This window comes from Ammospiza nelsoni, chromosome 32 (assembly GCF_027579445.1).
Source record: "Ammospiza nelsoni isolate bAmmNel1 chromosome 32, bAmmNel1.pri, whole genome shotgun sequence".
In the NCBI taxonomy this organism is placed as follows: domain Eukaryota; kingdom Metazoa; phylum Chordata; class Aves; order Passeriformes; family Passerellidae; genus Ammospiza; species Ammospiza nelsoni.
In genome coordinates, this window is record NC_080664.1 from 759,821 (window position 1) to 777,344 (window position 17,524).

The 17,524-nt window shown below is 62.3% G+C and overlaps 1 protein-coding gene across 2 annotated transcripts; it reads left to right on the top strand.

The window, feature by feature from the left end:
- Positions 1-6,423: 6,423 nt before the first annotated feature.
- Positions 6,424-17,139, top strand: PDE1B (phosphodiesterase 1B). 2 transcript variants are annotated; one of them, XM_059491267.1, is made up of 16 exons: positions 6,424-6,563; positions 7,440-7,575; positions 10,485-10,598; positions 10,678-10,863; positions 11,502-11,568; positions 12,210-12,326; positions 12,717-12,857; positions 13,634-13,734; positions 14,411-14,536; positions 14,617-14,718; positions 14,803-14,923; positions 14,998-15,079; positions 15,179-15,305; positions 15,391-15,521; positions 16,164-16,274; positions 16,530-17,139. In XM_059491267.1, exons 2-15 carry the CDS (start codon positions 7,445-7,447, stop codon positions 16,256-16,258), a joined length of 1,641 nt encoding a protein of 546 aa, XP_059347250.1. In that variant the 5' UTR covers positions 6,424-6,563; positions 7,440-7,444; the 3' UTR covers positions 16,259-16,274; positions 16,530-17,139. The 2 variants fall into 2 exon arrangements, with proteins under 2 accessions (XP_059347250.1, XP_059347251.1); XM_059491268.1 differs by lacking the exon at positions 6,424-6,563 and adding an exon at positions 6,930-6,996.
- Positions 17,140-17,524: the final 385 nt, after the last annotated feature.

Here is a 17,524-nt window from a genome sequence, read left to right on the forward strand (position 1 = left end):
CCCCAAATCCCAAACCCTGTTCCTCCCAGGACCCCCAGACCTCCTCCCCAAATTCCCCAACTCACCCGCAGGACCCCCGACCCCAAATCCCCTCCCTGTCCCTCAAAATCCCTTCCTGGTCCCCCCCGTCCCTCTGAGACCCCCAAACTCTCCCCTCACCACCCCCCCCCCCTCACCACTGGCTGCCCCCACCCTGTCCCCAAGTGTCCCCAAGTGTCCCCAAGTGTCCCCAAATGTCCCCAGTTGTCCCTCGCTGTCCCCCCGCTGCCGCCGCTGCCACTAAAATCCGCTTCTCACCCCGAATTCGCCTCTCGGCCGTTATTGGGGTTGCTCCCCTTGGGACCCCCCCGGGGGCGTTCCGGGACCCTCGGGGGGCTTTGGGGCCGTCCTGGGGTGTCCGGAGATGTCCGGGGATGTCCGGGGGGGTTCAGAACGCGTCGCCCCCCCCGATTCCCCTCGGGATTTTCCCCCCGTTCCGCTCCCGCTCCCTCCTGCCGGGGCCGTGCCTCAGTTTCCCTCCCGCCGCTCGTTGCCAGCCCCGTTCCCGCTCTCCCCATGCCCCTCCGGGTATTTTATTTTATTTTATTTTATTTTATTTTATTTTATTTTATTTTATTTTATTTTATTTTATTTTATTTTATTTTATTTTATTTTATTTTTTTTTTTTTTTTTTTTTTTTTTATATTTTATTTTATTTTATTTCATTTTTTATTTTATATTTTATGTTTTATATTTTATATGTTATATTTTATATTTTATATTTTATTTTATTTTTATTTTATATGTTATTTTATTTTATTTTATTTTATATTTTATGTTTTATATTTTATATTTTATTTTATTTTTAATTTTATATTTTATTTTATTTTATATTTTATATTTTATATTTTATATTTTATATTTTATATTTTACATTTTATATTTTACATTTTATATTTTATATTGTATATTTTATATTTTATATTTTATATTTTATATTTTATATTTTATATTTTATATTTTATATTTTATATTTTATATTTTATTTTTGAATTTTTTTTTTTTTTAAATTTTATTTTTTTTTCCCCCCCGGGTATTTTCGGTCCCCCTCCCGTGCCCGGCTCGGTTCCCCTCCCGTTGCCATTCCGCGCACGGCGGCGGCTCCGGAATGAGTCACCGGCAGCGGCGGCAGCGCCCGCCGAGCCCCCCCCGAGGACCCCCGCGGGACCGAGACCCCCCCCCAAAAACCCGGCCCAAAAAGCGCCCGGCAAAAATCGCGTTAAAACAAAAAAAAAAAAAAAAAGAAAAAAACCAATAAACCAAAGGAAAAATCTCCAAAAATGAAAATTAAACCCCCCATGAGCAGGAAGGGGGGAACGACCCCGGAGCGACCCCCCGCCGAAAAAACCCCAAAAACCAAAGGGAAAAAACCCTCAAAATGAAAATCAAACCTCCCCGAGCAGCGGGAGGTGCGGAACGACCCCCCCGCCAGAAAAAAACCAAAAATAAAAGGAAAAAAACCCCAAAAATTCCAAAAACAAAAAGGAAAAAACCCCAAAAATGAAAATCAGCCTCCCCTGAGCAGGGAGGGGTGGAACGACCCCGGAGTGACACCCCCGTCAAAAAAACACCACAAACAAAAAGGAAAAAACCTCAAAAATGAAAATCAGCCCCCCCCCCAGAGCAGCGGAAGGTGCAGAACGACCCCCCCCTGCCAAAAAACCCCAAAACCAAAAATACCCCAAAAATGAAAATCAAACCACTCTGAGCAGCGGGAGGTGCGGAATGATCCCCCCCGCCAAAAAACCCCAAAAACAAAAGGAAAAAAAAAATCCCAAAATAAAAGGAAAAAACCCCAAAAATAAAAGGGAAAACACCCCCAAAAATTAAAAAGAAAAACCCCCAAAACCCCCCAAAAAACCCCAAAAATTCCAAATCAGGTTCCTCCCGAGCAGCGGGAGGTGCGGAACGACCCCCCCGCCAAAAAACCCCAAAAACAAAAGGAAAAAAACCCAAAAATAAAAGGAAAAAAACCCCAGAAAAAGGGAAAACCCCCTCCAAAAATAAAAGAAAAAAACCCAGAAAAAGGGGGAAAAAACCCCCCAAAAATAAAAGGAAAAAAACCCCAAAAATTCCAAATCAACCCCCCCTTGAGCAGGGAGGTGCGGAACGACCCCCCCGCCAAAAACCCCAAAAACAAAAGGAAAAAAAAATCCCAAAATAAAAGGAAAAATAAAACCAGAAAAAGGGGGAAAAACCCCCCAAAAATAAAAGGAAAAAAACCCAAAAATAAAAGGAAAAAAAAACCCAGAAAAAGGGGAAATAACCCCAAAAATAAAAGGAAAAAAACCCCAAAATAAAAGGAAAAAACAAACAGAAAAAGGGGAAATAACCCCAAAAAATAAAAGGAAAAAAAACCCAAAAATAAAAGGAAAAAAAAACCAGACAAAGTGGGAAAAAAACCCCAAAAATAAAAGGAAAAATCCCCAAAAATTCCAAATCAACCCCCCCTTGAGCAGGGAGGTGCGGAACGACCCCCCCGCCAAAAACCCCAAAAACAAAAGGAAAAAAAACCCAGAAAAAAGGGGGAAAAAAACCCCAAAAATAAAAGGAAAAAAAACCCCAAAAATAAAAGGAAAAAAACCCCAGAAAAAGGGGAAATAACCCCAAAAATAAAAGGAAAAAAAACCCAAAAATTCCAAATGAACCCCCCCTTGAGCAGGGAGGTGCGGAACGACCCCGGAGCGACCCCCCCTGTGCCCCCCCCCGCGCTCCCCAGGGGCTCGGCCGCCCCCTCCCCGCTCCCGGCACGGCTTTAATTCCCTTTAATTCCCTTTAATTCCCTTTAATTCCATTTATTCCCATTGATTCCCGTTTATTTCGGGCTCGTCAATCACGAGCGTTCCCGACCCCCCCCCCCCTTTTGTCTCGCGCGCGCCCACCCGGCCCCGCCCACGGGGCCCCCCCGGGGCCGCCCCCACCCCAAAACTCTGCCCCTCCCCCCCCCTCCAAAGTTCCACCGTAAAAAAAGTGAAAATTCGGGGTTTTCATCAAACCCCGAAATGCGGCCGGGGAGCCCCAAAATGAGCGGGGGGGGAACCCAAAAGGAGCACAAAGAGATTTGGGGGCTCTAAGGTTGGTTTGAGGGGCCCCAAAATGAGTTGGAGACCCCCAAAAATGAGTTTTGGGACCCCCGAAATGAGTGGGAGACCCCCAAAAATGAGTTTTGGGACCCCCGAAATGAGTGGGAGAACCCCCAAAAATGAGTTTTGGGACCCCCGAAATGAGTGGGAGAACCCCCAAAAATGAGTTTGGGACCCCCGAAATGGGTGGGAGAACCCCGAAATGAGTTTGGGGCCCCCAAAATCGCTTCAGGATCCCTGAAATCAGTGTGAGGGTCCCCCAAATCAGTTTGAGAACCCCAAAATGAGTTTGAGGCCTCAAAGATTAATTTAGGACTCCTGAAATCAGTTCAAGGATCCCCAGATCAGTTTGAGACCCCCAAAATGAGTTTTGGGACCCCCAAAATGAGTTGGAGACCCCCAAAATGACTTTGGGACCCCTGAAATCGGTTCGAGGATCCCCAAATCAACTTGAGAACCCCAAAAGGAGTTTGGGACCTCAAAAATTAATTTTGGGACCCCTAAAATCAGTTCAGGGATCCCCAAACCAAGTTGAGAACCCCAAAATGAGTTTGGGACGCCTGAAATAAGTTTGAGGACCCCCAAATCAATTTGAGAACCCCAAAATCACTTTGAGGACCCCCGAGTTTATTTGAAGACCCCAAAATGAATTTGAGACCCCTAAAATCTGTCCGAGGATGCCCAAACCAGTTTGAGAACCTCCAAATGTGTTTGAGACCCCCAAAATAATTTTGAGACCCCTGAAATCAGTTCGAGAAACCCAAAGTCACTTTGATGACCCCCAAAATCACTTTGAGGACCCCCAAAATCACATTGAGGACCCCCGAGTTTAACTGGAGACGCCTGAAATCAATTCGAGGATCCCCAAATCTGTTTGAGAAGCCCCAAATGTGTTTGAGACCCCCAAAATGAGTTGGAGACCCCTGAAATGAGTCTGGGACCCCTAAAGTGAGTTCGAGAAACCCAAAATCACTTGGATGACCCCCAAAGTCACTTTGATGACCCCCAAAATCACATTGAGGACCCCCAAAATCACATTGATGACCCCCAAAATCACTTTGAGGACCCCCAAAATCACATTGAGGACCCCCAAAATCACTCTGGGGCCCCCCCGAGTTTATCCGAAATGAGTCGGAGACCCCCGAAATCAGCTCGAGAACCCCAAAATCGCTTTGAGCACCCCCGAAATCCTTTTGAGGCGGGCTCGGGGGGGGCGCCCCGGGGTGGGGGCGCACCCAGGGTTGGGGGGGGGGGGGGGTTCACCTGGCCCCCCCCCCCATCCCCGCGGTGCCGAGGTGGGCGCTGCTCCCACCCACGGCGTTACATAAAGGCTGATGATGATCAGCGCTGCTGGGAACGTGCGGGGAGGCGGCGGGGGGGGGCCCGAACCCCGAAACCCCCCCGGGGATGGCTGAGACCCCTCCCCAGTCAGCCCCGAGACCCTCCCCAGGTCAGTTATGGGGTCCCCGAACCCCGAAACCCCCCCCGAGGATGGCTGAGACCCCTCCCCAGTCAGCCCCGAGACCCTCCCCAGGTCAGCCATGGGGTCCCCGAACCCCGAAACCCCCCCGGGGATGGCTGAGACCCCTCCCCAGACCAGTCTGAGACCCCCCCCCGGGCCGACCCCGAGGTCCTCGGACCCCAAAAATTCCCCCGGGCCCGCCCAAGACCCCTCCCAGACCATCTCTGAGACCCCCCCCCAGTCAGCCTTGAGACCCCCCCTGGGCCATCCCTCAGGTTCCTGTACCCCAAATCCCCCCCAGGCCAGCCTGAGACCCCCCCGGGCCGTCCCCATGACCCCCCCCGACCATCTGTGAGACCCCCCCGGTCAGCCCTGAGACCCCCCCGGGCCGGTCCTGAGGCCCCTGCACCCCCAAACCCCCCTGGACCGGCCCTGAGACCCCCCCGGGTCAACCCCGAGACCCCCCCAGACCATCTGTGAGACCCCCCTGGAAGGGTCCTGAGATCCCCGCACCCCCAAACCCCCCCGGGTCAGGCTGAGACCCCCCCGGGGCGGCCCAAGACCCCCCAGACCATCTTTGAAACCCCCCCGGTGCCATCCCTGAGGTTCCCGCACCCCAAAACCCTCCCTGAACCTGCCTGAGACCCCCCCCCCAATCATCCCTGAGACCCCCCCGGACCATCTGTGAGACCCCCCCGGAACGGTCCTGAGGTCGCCGCACCCCAAAACCCCCCCTGACCTAGCCCCGAGACCCCCCCCGAGTCACCCCTGAGCCCCCCGAGTCACCCCTGAGCCCCCCCTGGGTCAGCCCTGAGCCCCCCGAGTCACCCCTGAGCCCCCCGGGTCAGCCCTGAGCCCCCCGAGTCACCCCTGAGCCCCCCCCGGGTCAGCCCTGAGCCCCCCCCGGGTCACCCCTGAGCCCCCCGGGTCACCCCTGAGCCCCCCCTGGGTCAGCCCTGAGCCCCCCCCGGGTCAGCCCTGAGCCCCCCCCGGGTCACCCCTGAGCCCCCCGGGTCAGCCCTGAGCCCCCCCTGGGTCAGCCCCGAGACCCCCCCGGGTCACCCCTGAGCCCCCCCGGGTCACCCCTGAGCCCCCCGGTCCAGCAGCGCCCCCGAGGGGCTCCAGGGAGGGTCTGGGGGCGCTCAGAGTGGGGGGCGGGGGGTGTGGGGGGGTCCCCTCCAGCTCCAGGTGCTCCCCCCAGCCCAGGTGAGGACCCACAATAATGGGGAGGGGGCTGCTGACCCCCCAGGGGAGGGGACAGCGGGGACACAAAGGGGACACAGCGGGACCCAGCCGGGGATGGACGGGGCCGGGGGTCGCACAGGGGGGGTCGCGGGGGGCTCTGACCCCTCCCAAACCCAGGGGCGCCCCCACAACCCCCCCGGGGGTCCCGGGGCATCTCCCCTTCCCCATTTGCCCCGCGGATCCCGGGGGTCCTGACCCCCCCCCCCCATCTTCAGGAGGTTTTGGGGTCCCCCCGGTTGGGGCACAACCCCGGGGGGATCCTGGGGGTCCCTTGGGGGGGTCCCGGGGGTCGCTCTGGGGGATCGGGGGTCCCTCCCTTCCTTGGGGGGGGGTCCGGGGCATCGCCCCCTCCCCCGCGTTCCCCTGGGGGTCCCGGGGGTCTCTCGGGGGGGGTCCCGGGGCATCGCCCCCTCCCCCGTTCCCCCGGGGGTCTCTCGGGGGGGTTCCGGGGGTCTCTCGGGGGGGGTCCCGGGGCATCGCCCCCTCCCCCGTTCCCCCGGGGGTCCCGGCGCCGCGCGGGGCTGGGCGGACCCCCCCGGTCCCGGCCCCCGCCCCCGGCTCCCCCCGCCCCGCCCCGCCCGCCGGTGCCGGTGCCGGTGCCGGGGCCGCCTCGGGGAAAGTTGCGGCGAGCCCCGGGCGGCGGAGGCAGCGCCGGCGGCCGCGGGCACCGCGAGCGGCGACACCGGGGCTGGGCGACACCGGCGGCACCGGCGGCACCGGCCGAGCATCCCCCGGTAGGAGCGCGCAGCATCCCCGGTGCCGGCGCTGCCATCCCCGCTCCTTCTCCCCCGCTTCCCTCCGGTTCTCCCTCCCCGGTTCTCCGTTCCCGGTTCTCCCTCCCCGGTTCTCCGTTCCCGGTTCTCCCCTCCCTGTTCCCCCATCCCCGTCCTCCGTTCCCGGCTCTCCCTCCCGGTTCTCCCCTCCCGGTTTCCCCATTCTCGGCTCTCCCTCCCGCTTCTCCGTTCCCGGCCTCTCCCTCCCGGTTCTCCCGTGCCGCCGCTCCCACCCCCGGTGCCCGGATCCATCTTGGCTCCGGTGCTGCCTGCGCAGCCGCCGGCTACCGGGGGGCGGGGGGAGGCCGGGCCGGGGGGGCGCCCGCCGGGGCTGCGGCCGCTACCGGGGCCCGCAGGAGGCACCGGAGAACGGGGCCCGGGGGCAGCTCCGGGGGTACGGGAGGCACCGGCGAACGGGGCCGGGGGAGGCGCGGGGGGGACGGGAGGGACCGGGAGGGACCGGGAGGAACCGGGAAGAAGCGGGGGCTACCGGGAGGAACCGGCGGGCTGCGGGAAGGAGCCGGGGATACCGGGAAGGAGCGGGGGCTACCGGAGGGACCGGGGGGTTACGGAAAGCACCGGGAGGGACCGGGGGCTACCGGAGGGACCGGGGGGCTACGGGAAGGAGCCGGGGGATACCGGAGGAACCGAGGGGCTACCGGAGGGACCGGGAAAGAGCCGGGGGCTACCGGAGGGACCGGGGGGCTACGGGAAGGAGCCGGGGGATACCGGAGGGACCGGGAAGGAGCCCAGGGGATACCAGAGGGACCGAGGGGCTACCGGGAGGTACCGGGGGGTACCGGTACCGGGGGGTACCGGCGGCTCCATCGTGCCCAGGGGCGATGGAGCCGCCGCGGAGCCTCCCGGGGCTGGAGCGGGAGCGGCCGGCGCTGGACGCGGCCGGGGGGTGCCCGTCCCCGCTGGACGCCAGGGCCGTGCCCGGCAGGAAGGTCTGGGTCAAGCTGCGGGCGCTGTGAGTGACCCCCCCCGGCCGCGGGACCCCCACCCAGAGAGACCCCAGACCCAAAAGGGAGCCCCCAGACCCAGAGAGAGACGCCCCCAAAGAGAGAGAACCCGAACCCAAAGGGAGAGAGTCCAACCCCAAAGAGGGACCCCAGACCCCAAAGGGAGACCCCCAAACACAGAGAGAGACCCCAGACCCAAAGAGAGAGACCCTGAACCCAAAGAGAGACCCCAAACCCCAGAGGAGACCCCAGACCCAACGAGAGACCCCAGACCCCAGAGAGAGACCCCAACCCCAAAGAGAGCCCCGGGGGGACCCCCAAAGAGAGATCCCCCCAAAAGAGAGACATCCCCCCCAGAGCAGGACCCCCGAACCACAAACTGGGACCCCCAAACCCCAAACTGGAACCCCCAAACCCCAAACTGGGACCCCCAAACCGGGACCTTTAAACCCCAAACTGGGACCCCCAAACTGGGACCCCCAAACCCCAAACTGGGACCCCCAAACCCCAAACTGGGACCCCCAAACTGGGATACCTCAAACCCCAAACCGGGACCCTTGAACGGCAAATTGGGATCCCCAAACCCCAAACCGGGACCCCCAAACCGGGACCTTTAAACCCCAAATTGGGACTCCCAAGCCCCAAACCGAGACCCCTGACCCATCCGAGGATCCCACCCCAACCAAGCCCTGACCCCCCACTCTGGGCACCCCATTCCCCTCAAAGACCCTCACCCCAAAAAGCCCCCAGGGACCCTCGGGGTGTCCCCAGGGACCCTCGGGGTGTCCCCAAGCCTCCTTTGGGCCCCTTTGGGGACCGACTCGGGGTCCCCTCCCCTGGTGTGCCACTCCGGGGGTGTCACCGCGGGGTGACAGCGGCCCCGGGGTGTCCCCAGCCCTGCGGGGACAGCGCAGGTGCCGCAGGTGCCACCCCCGTGCCACCGCTGCCCTCGGGGGGGGGGTGCCGGGGGTGCCACCCCCTCACCTGTGCCAGGCGCTCACGTGCCCCGCGCCCACCTGCGGCACGTGCGGAGCCCGGGGGGGGTCCCCGTGGGGCGGGGGCGGCCCGGGGGGCGCCACGTGCGTGGGGACACGCGTGGGGACACGTGTGGGACACGGGGAGGGCACGGGCGGGGCGGGGCGCGCGCGTGGGACACACCTGGGCCGCGTGTGACACACCTGAGCGTGCCCGGGGACAAGGGGGTGACACTGTGGGGGTGACACTGTGGGGGTGACACACGCGTGTGCGCGGGGGGTTGTGGCACGCCCGGGCTGTCACACGTGTGTCCCCATGTGTCGCTCCCACAGGTGCCTCCCCAAAGTGGGGGCTGTCCCCTCCTGAGCCCCCCCAGTGTCCCCACCCCACCATTCCCAGGGGTGACAGTGCCGGGGGTCCCCGAGGCCACCCTGTCACCCCTGGGGACGTGGGGGTCACCAGGTGGTGGCAGGTGGCCCAGGGGGTGGCACTTAGCGGGGTGGCGCAGCCAGACCCTGTCCCTTGTCCCCACGAGTGACACGGCGGGCTCAGGGGATGGCTGTCCCCAAGGGGGGTCTCTGAGGGTCCCCACGGGGGTGGCGGGGCGCGGGAAGGTGACAATCGCCGTCCCCAAGGTCACAGCGGCGCTGGTGACGTCTGTGCCCCCCCCGGCCCCCCTCGCTGTCGCTGTCACCGTCACTGTCGCCGTGACCGGGGGACGTGGTGGCCCCTCCCCAGCGCGTGGCTCCGGTGGCTGTGGTGGCCACAGCGGTGTCCTTGTGCTGGCACGGTGGCAGCGCCCGTGTCCCCACGCTGTCACCACCCTGGGCCCCCCCCGTGCCATCTGTGCCACCCCCCGTGCCACCTGTATCACCCTGTGCCACCTGCGCCACCCCATGCCACCTGTGCCACCTATATCACCCTCTGCCACCTGTGCCACCCCATGCCAACTGTGCCGCCCCATGCCACCTGTATCACCCCATGCCACCTGTATCACCCTGTGCCACCTGTGCCACCCCATGTCGTGGTGCCATGGGCATGGCACTCCCCAGACAGGAATCTCCCAATTCCCTGTCCCCTTCCTGTGACCCCCTCCTGTCCCCAACCTGGGGGGGGCTGTCCCCGCTCTCCTGGGGGAGTCAATGCCACCCTGTCCCCACCCTGGGGCTGTCCCTGGGGGTCCCTAACCCTCTGTCCCCCCCCCCGCGTGCCAGGGGTCCCATCTGTCCCCGGGTGTCCCTAACCCTGTGTCCCTGCTGTCCCTGGGTGTCCCTAACCCTGTCCCCCCCATTGCTGGGGGTCCCCGCTGTCCCCTCTGTCCCTGGCTGTCCTTAACCCTGTGCCCCCCGTTCCGGGGGTCCCTAACCCTGTCCCCCCTGTCCCTGACTGTCCCTAACCCTGTCCCCCCCATGCCGGGGCTCCCTAACCCTGTCCCCCCATCCCAGGGGTGCCCCCTGTCCCTCCCTGTCCCTAACCTGTGCCCCCCGTTCTGGGGGTCCCTAACCCTGTCCCCCCAATCCGGGGGTGTCCCCTTGTCCCTGGCTGTCCCTGGCGGTCCCGCCCTGTTCCAGGGGTGCCCCCCATGCCTCTCCGTCCCTGGGTGTCCCTAACCCTGTCCCCCCCCATTCTGAGGGTGCCCCCCTGTCCCTAACCCTGTGACCCCATTCCGGGGGTCCCTAACCCTGTGCCCCCTGTCCCTGGTTGTCCCTAACCCTGTGCCCCCCATGCCGGGGCTCCCTAACCCTGTCCCCCCATTCCGGGGGTGTCCCCCTGTCCCTCCCTGTCCCTAACGCTGTCCCACCCCATTTCGGCTGTCCCTAACCCTGTCCCCCCTGTTCCTGACTGTCCCTAACCCTGTCCCCCCATCCCGGGGGTGCCCCCTGTCCCTCCCTGTCCCTAACCCTGTCCCCCCCATGCCGGGGGCGCCCCCGGTGCCCCCCAGGCTCCGTTTCCTGCTCAAGCAGCTCGAGGCGGGCGAGGTGAACGTGGAGGAGCTGAAGCGCAACCTGGAGTACGCGGCGTCGCTGCTCGAGGCCGTGTGCATCGACGAGACCAGGTGGGCAGGGGACACCCAGGGGACACCGGGGGACAGCCGGGGGTGGGCACGGCAGCGCTGAGTGCCGCCGTGCCCCCAGGCAGGTGCTGGACACGGAGGACGAGCTGCGGGACATGGGCTCGGACGCGGCCGTGCCCTCCGAGGTGCGCGACTGGCTCGCCGCCACCTTCACGCAGCAGGCGCGGGCCAAGGGCCGCCGCGCCGAGGAGAAACCCAAATTCCGCAGCATCGTGCACGCCGTGCAGGCCGGCATCTTCGTGGAGAGGTGACAGAGGGGACGCGGGGATGGGGACATGGCGAGGGGGGCGTTGGGGGGGACGGGGACACGGTGAGGGGGGTGTGGGGGACGCGCTGAGCAAGGCACAGAGGGGACAGGGACACTCCGAGATGGGCACAGAGGGGACAGGGACACCCTGAGGATGGCACAGAGGGGACAGGGACACATCAAGGAGGGCACAGAGGGGACAGGGAGGGTGCAGAGGGGACAGGGACACACTGAGGGGGACACAGTGGGGACAAGAGGGCACAGGGGGGACGGGGACACACCAAGGAGGGCATGGGGGACACAAGGACACACTGAGCAGGGCACGGAGGGGACACAGTGGGGACAGAACTTCTTGGGAGGGATGTGACAGTATGGGAGATGAGCTGAGAGCAGAGGGGTCCCCCAAACCCAGAGACTGTCCCCAGCCCTCAGGTGGTCCCCAAAACCCAAGAGGGTCCCTAGAATCAAGGTGGATCCCCAGGGGAGCCCCGAGGGGTCCCCAGGTGTGTCCCCAGCTCTGTCCCCAGTCCCAGGGGTGTCCCCAGGGGTGTCCCCAGCCCTCAGGTGGGTCCCCAGTCCTTGGGGGTCCCCAGGGGTGTCCCAAGCCCCCCAGGCCCCCCAGCCCTGCCTCCCCCCAGGATGTTCCGCCGGATGTACACGGCCGTGGGGCCGAGCTACTCCTCCTCCGTCCTCAACTGCCTGAAGGTACCAAAAAATAAACCTCCAAAAAATCCCCCAAAAAAAACAAAACCAAGGGGGGCTGCTGGGAGCCACTGGGAGGCACTGGGAACCAATGGGAGGCACTGGGAATAACTGGGAATCGATGGGATATCAATGGGAATCAATGGGAATAACTGGGAATCAACAGGAATCAATGGGAACCAATGGGAATCAATGGGATATCAATGGAATATCAATGGGATATCAATGGAATATCTGGAAATCAATGGGAATAACTGGGAATCAATGGGAATAACTGGGAATCAATGGGATATCAATGGGATATCAATGGGATATCTGGAAATCAATGGGAATAACTGGGAATCAATGGGAATCAATGGGAATCAATGGGAATCTCTGGGAATCTCTGGGAATCAATGGAAATCTCTGGGAATTACTGGGAATTTGGGAATTAATGGGGATATCTGGGAATCAATGGGAATCATTGGGAATCAATTGGAATAACCAGGAATAAGTGGGAATAAATGGGAATAAATGGGAATTACGGACTTCACTGGGGCTTTACTGGGAATTGCTGGGCATTCCCGGAATTGCTGGGCACCCCTGGAATTCCCCGGCTCCCCCGTGTCCCCCGGTGTCCCCAGCGGTGTCCCCGTGTCCCCCAGGGCCTGGACCAGTGGTGCTTTGACGTGTTCTCGCTGCACCGCGCGGCCGAGGAGCACTCGCTGCGCACGGTGGTGTTCGAGCTCTTCACCCGCCACAACCTCAACAGCCGCTTCAAGGTGGGGATGGAGCCCCAAAACACCCCAAAAATACCCCAAAATATCCCAAAATACCCCCCACAACATCAACAGCTGCTTCAAGGTGGGAATGGAGCCCCAAAATACCCCAAAAATACCCCCAAAATATCCCAAAATAACCTCCACAACATCAACAGCCGCTTCAAGGTGGGAATGGAGCCCCAAAATACCCCAAAAATACCCCCAAAATCCCCCTCACAACCTCAACAGCCGCTTCAAGCTGTGACCCAACATCCAAAATCCTCCAAAACACCCCCCAAAAAACCCCAAAACACCCCCAAAACCCACCCCAGGACCCCCCAACTCCCCTCCAGGACCCCCGAGCTGCCCCTCGGGGACTGTCCCCCCCCTGTCACCGCGATGTCCCCACAGATCCCCGGCGCGTTCCTGACGTCGCTGCTGGAGGCGCTGGAAGGCGGCTACGGAAAGTTCCGGAACCCCTACCACAACCAGGTGCACGCGGCCGACGTCACCCAGACCGTGCACTGCTTCCTGCTGCGCACCGGCATGCTGGTACGGGGACACGGGGACACGGGGACACGGGGCTGTCCCCAAGGGTGGCACCGCGCAACCCGCCTGTCCCCATGGCCCGGTGCTGCTCTTTGCCATGGGAATGTCCCCAGGGTGGCACTGGGGACACGCATGGGTGGCACCTGGAATGGGTCTGTGCACAGTTGTCACATGTGGGGTGGCACCTGGCACATGTCTGTGCCAATTGTCCCCATCTGGCTGTCACAAATGGGGTGGCACCTTGCACGTCTGTGCCCCATTGTCCCCAGCACAACTGTCACATGTGTGGTGGCACCTGGCATATGTCTGTGCCCACTGTCCCCATCCGGCTGTCACAAATGGGGTGGCACCTGGCATATGTCTGTGCCCCACTGTCCCTACACAGTTGTCACATGCCTGGTGGCGCCTGGCACACATCTGTGCCCCACTGTCCCCATCTGACTGTCACATGTGGGATGGCACCTGGCGCGCATGCTGCCCGTTGTCCCCACGTGGTTGTCATGGCACACCTGGGGTGTCACACTCATGGTGGAGGTGGCCCTGTCCCCATCCTTGTCCCTGACTCGCTTTCCCTGTCCCATCCCCGTCCCTGTCCCCATCCCTGTCCCTGTCCCTGTCCCTGTCACCGTCCCTGTCCCCGTCCCTGTCCCTGTCCCTGTCACCGTCCCTGTCCCTGTCCCCGTCCCTGTCCCCGCCCTTGTCCCTGTCCCTGTCCCTGTCCCTGTCCCTGTCCCTGTCCCTGTCACCGTCCCTGTCCCTGTCACCGTCCCTGTCCCCAGCACTGCCTGTCCGAGATCGAGCTCCTGGCCATCGTCTTCGCCGCCGCCATCCACGACTTCGAGCACACAGGGACAACGAACAGCTTCCACATCCAGACCAAGTGAGGGCACGGGGACGGGGACACGGCATGGCATGGGTTGCACAGCATGGCACAGGGACACGGCATGGCACAGATGGCATGGCATGGCAGGGATAGAGCATGGCACTGGGACACAGCGTGACATGGGGGACATGGCATGGCACAGGGACATGGCACAGCATGGTGACACAGCACAGTAGGGGTGGCATGCCACAGGTGACACAGCACGGCGTGAGTGGCACAGCATGGCACGGGGGACATGGCGTGGCACAGGTGTCACAGCATGGCATGGGTGGCACAGCACAGGTGGCACAACAGACGTGGCATAGCATGGCACAGCATGGGTGGCACAATATGGCATGGCACAGGTGGCACAGGATGGCATGGGTGACACGGCAGATGTAGCACAGCATGGCACACCTGACACAGCATGGCACAGCATGGCACAGGTGACATGGCATGGCACAGGTGACACGGCATGGCTTGGGTGGCACAGTGTGGGTGGCACGGCATGTCCCAGGCATGGCTGCAGAGCCATCCTGGGGACACCATGGTGACACCTGCGGAACGCTCATGGCCACCAACCCAGCCGGGACACAGCCGTGCTGCCACCCAGGGCCACCCCTTGCTGCGGGGGCCCTGTCCCCGTGCCCAGTGTCCCCACGGTGTCCCCGTGGTGTCCCCGTGGTGTCCCCAGGTCGGACACGGCCATCCTGTACAACGACCGCTCGGTGCTGGAGAACCACCACATCAGCGCCGTGTTCCGCCTGATGCAGGACGAGGAGCTCAACATCTTCGTCAACCTCACCAAGGACGAGTTCGCGTAAGGTCCCCTCGCTGCCCCCTCGCTGTCCCCACCCTGTCCCCTCGCTGTCCCTGACCGTGTCCCCTCTGTCCCCTCAGCGAGCTGCGGGCGCTGGTCATCGAGATGGTCCTGGCCACCGACATGTCCTGCCACTTCCAGCAGGTCAAGTCCATGAAGACGGCGCTGCAGCAGCTGGAGAGGTGGGTGGGGGCGGTGGCCAGCGCCAGGTGTGTCCCCAGGGGTGGCGGGGTGGCTCTGGGGACAATCCGGGCTCTTGTCCCCAGGCTGGACAAGGCCAAGGTGCTGTCGCTGCTGCTGCACGCGGCCGACATCAGCCACCCCACCAAGCAGTGGGCAGTGCACAGCCGCTGGACCAAGGCGCTCATGGAGGAGTTCTTCCGGCAGGTAGGGCCGGGGCCGGGCGGGGGGACGTGGGGGACACCCCGTGGGGACACCACGGATGTCCCTTGCCTTGCCAGGGGGACAAGGAGGCCGAGCTGGGGCTGCCCTTCTCGCCCCTCTGCGACCGCACCTCCACGCTGGTGGCCCAGTCGCAGATCGGTGAGTGCGGGCGAGGTCCCGTCCCCGTCCCGTCCCCTCGCTGTCCCCACGCTGTCCCCGGTGTGTCCCCAGCAGCGCCATGTCCCCTCCTGTCCCCAGGGTTCATCGACTTCATCGTGGAGCCGACGTTCTCGGTGCTCACCGACGTGGCCGAGAAGTTGGTGACGCCGTTGCCCGAGGACGGCTCCAAGGCCAAGGGCAACCCCGCGGCCACCCAGCAGCCCAGGTGGGCGTCCCTGTCCCCAGGGTTCGTGCCCTGCGGTGGCAGTGGTGGCCCTGGCCCGCTGCCAGCTGTCCCCGTTGTCCCCCAGCTCCCAGTGGCGGCAGCCGTCCCTGGATGAGCACCTGGAGGACATCAAGGCCGACCTGGCCGGGTTCCGCTCCACCTGGACCAAGCACATCCAGGAGAACAAGCAGAAGTGGAAGGAGAGGGCGGCCAGCGGTAGGGGACGGCCACCATGGCCATTATGCGCCACCATGGCCACTACAGCCACCACATCCACCATGGCCACTACGGCCACCAATGGCCACCATGGCCACCAAGGCCCCCATGACCACTATAGCCACCATGGCCACCACAGCCATTATGGGTCACCACGGCAAGTATGGCCATTATGGGCCACTACAGCCACCATGGCCACTATGGTCACCACGGCCATCACAGACATTATGGGTCACCACGGCTATCACAGCCATTATGGCCACCATGGCCACTATGGCCACCATGGCCATTACGGGCCACCACAACCACCACATTCACCATGGCCACCATGGCCACTACAGCCAACATGGTCACTACAGCCACTATGACCACCAATGGCCACCATGGCCACCATGGTCACTACAGCCACCATGACCACCAATGGCCACCATGGTCACTACAGCCACCAATGGCCACCACGGCCACTGAGGAGGGGCTGGGGACCACCACAAACTGCTCAGGGCCAGCTGTGTCCCAGTGTCCTCAGACTAGGAGGTGACACAAGCGCGGTGCAGGTGGCACAACCTGGACTGCGTGGGGAGGTGGCCCTGGGGGGGACACGAGTTCTGGGGTGTCCCCGGTGACCCTGCCCGTGTCCCCCAGGCATCACCAACCAGGCGTCCATCGATGAGCTGTCCCCGTGCGAGGAGCCCGCGGCCACCACCGGGACACACAGCGAGAACGGGGACGTGGATTAGCGGGGGGAGGAGCCAGGTGGGGACACCGGGAAAGGGGCGGGGACACCGGGAGAGGGAGGAGTCGATGGGAAAGGGGTGGGGACACCGGGAGAGGGAGGAGTCGATGGGAAAGGGGTGGGGACACCGGGAAAGGGGCGGGGACACTGGGAGAGGGAGGAGTCGATGGGAAAGGGGTGGGGACACCGGGAAAGGGGCGGGGACACCGGGAAAAGCGAGGTGGAGACCCCAGGAGTGGGCTGGGGACACCGCGGTGACTGTCCCCTCCCAGCAGGTCCCTGTCCAGCTGAGTGACACCGTCTCAGTGACACCGTCTTGTCTTCGATGCCATCGAGTTCAGAACCATCTGTGCCAGGAGCCCCCGGGGCCGGGCTCGGATCGGTGTCGCCCCTGTGCCAGGCCTGGTGTCACCGCCATGCCAGGCTTGGTGTCACCCCTGTGCCAGGCTTGGTGTCACCACTGTGCCATGATCGGTGTCACCCCTGTGCCAGGCCCGGTGTCACCGCCATGCCAGGACTGGTGTGACCGCTGTGCCAGGCCTGGTGTCACCGCCGTGCCAGGAGCCCCCCGGGCTGTCCCCTCTGTCCCAGTGTCACCGGTCCCTCACTGCCACCCCCGGCCCCCCACACCGGGCTCAGTCCTTTGGGATTTTTAAAAACGCTTTTCCTGCTCGGGAGGGGCTGGGGCGGGGACGGTGGCACTGGGGACAGCTGGGGAGACACGCTGGGGACATCCGTGGGGACATGTTGGGGACAGCCAGGGGGACAGATCCCCTTGGGGTCTGGCTGGTGCCACCGTGAGGGTGGCACTGTGCCCTGTCCCCATCCAGCCCGGGGACAGGAGAGGGGTCAGGAACAGGAACAAGAGAGGGGACAAGAATGGGGACAAGGACAGGGACAGGGATGGGGACGGGGACAGGAGAGGGGACAAGGACAGGAGGGACAGGGACAGGGACAGGGACAGGGACAGGGACAGGGACAGGGACAGGGAGGTCCCATCCAGAGTGGCGGGGGTGGCACTGGGGACAGGGACGGATCCCTCTCTGGTGTCCCCCCAGCTCTGGTGTGTCCCTGGAATGTCCCCGGTTCCTGCGACATCCCGGGAGTGCTCGGGAATGCTGGGAATCTTTGGGAATGTTCCGGAATGTTCCAGAATGCTCCCACATCCTGGTCCGGCCACCCCCTCCAGCTCCAGTGAGCCCCGGGAACCCCGGAATGCTTGGGGAATCCATGGTTCCAATCTCAGATCCGGGAATACTCCAGAATCCTG

Coding starts and splice junctions, on each gene's coding strand:
- PDE1B (XM_059491267.1), top strand. CDS start 7,445: ATGGAGCCGCCGCGGAGCCTCCCGGGGCTGGAGCGGGAGCGGCCGGCG. Junction 11,569..12,209: donor CCGTCCTCAACTGCCTGAAG/GTACCAAAAAAT, acceptor CGTGTCCCCCAG/GGCCTGGACCAGTGGTGCTT. Junction 12,858..13,633: donor TGCTGCGCACCGGCATGCTG/GTACGGGGACAC, acceptor CCCTGTCCCCAG/CACTGCCTGTCCGAGATCGA.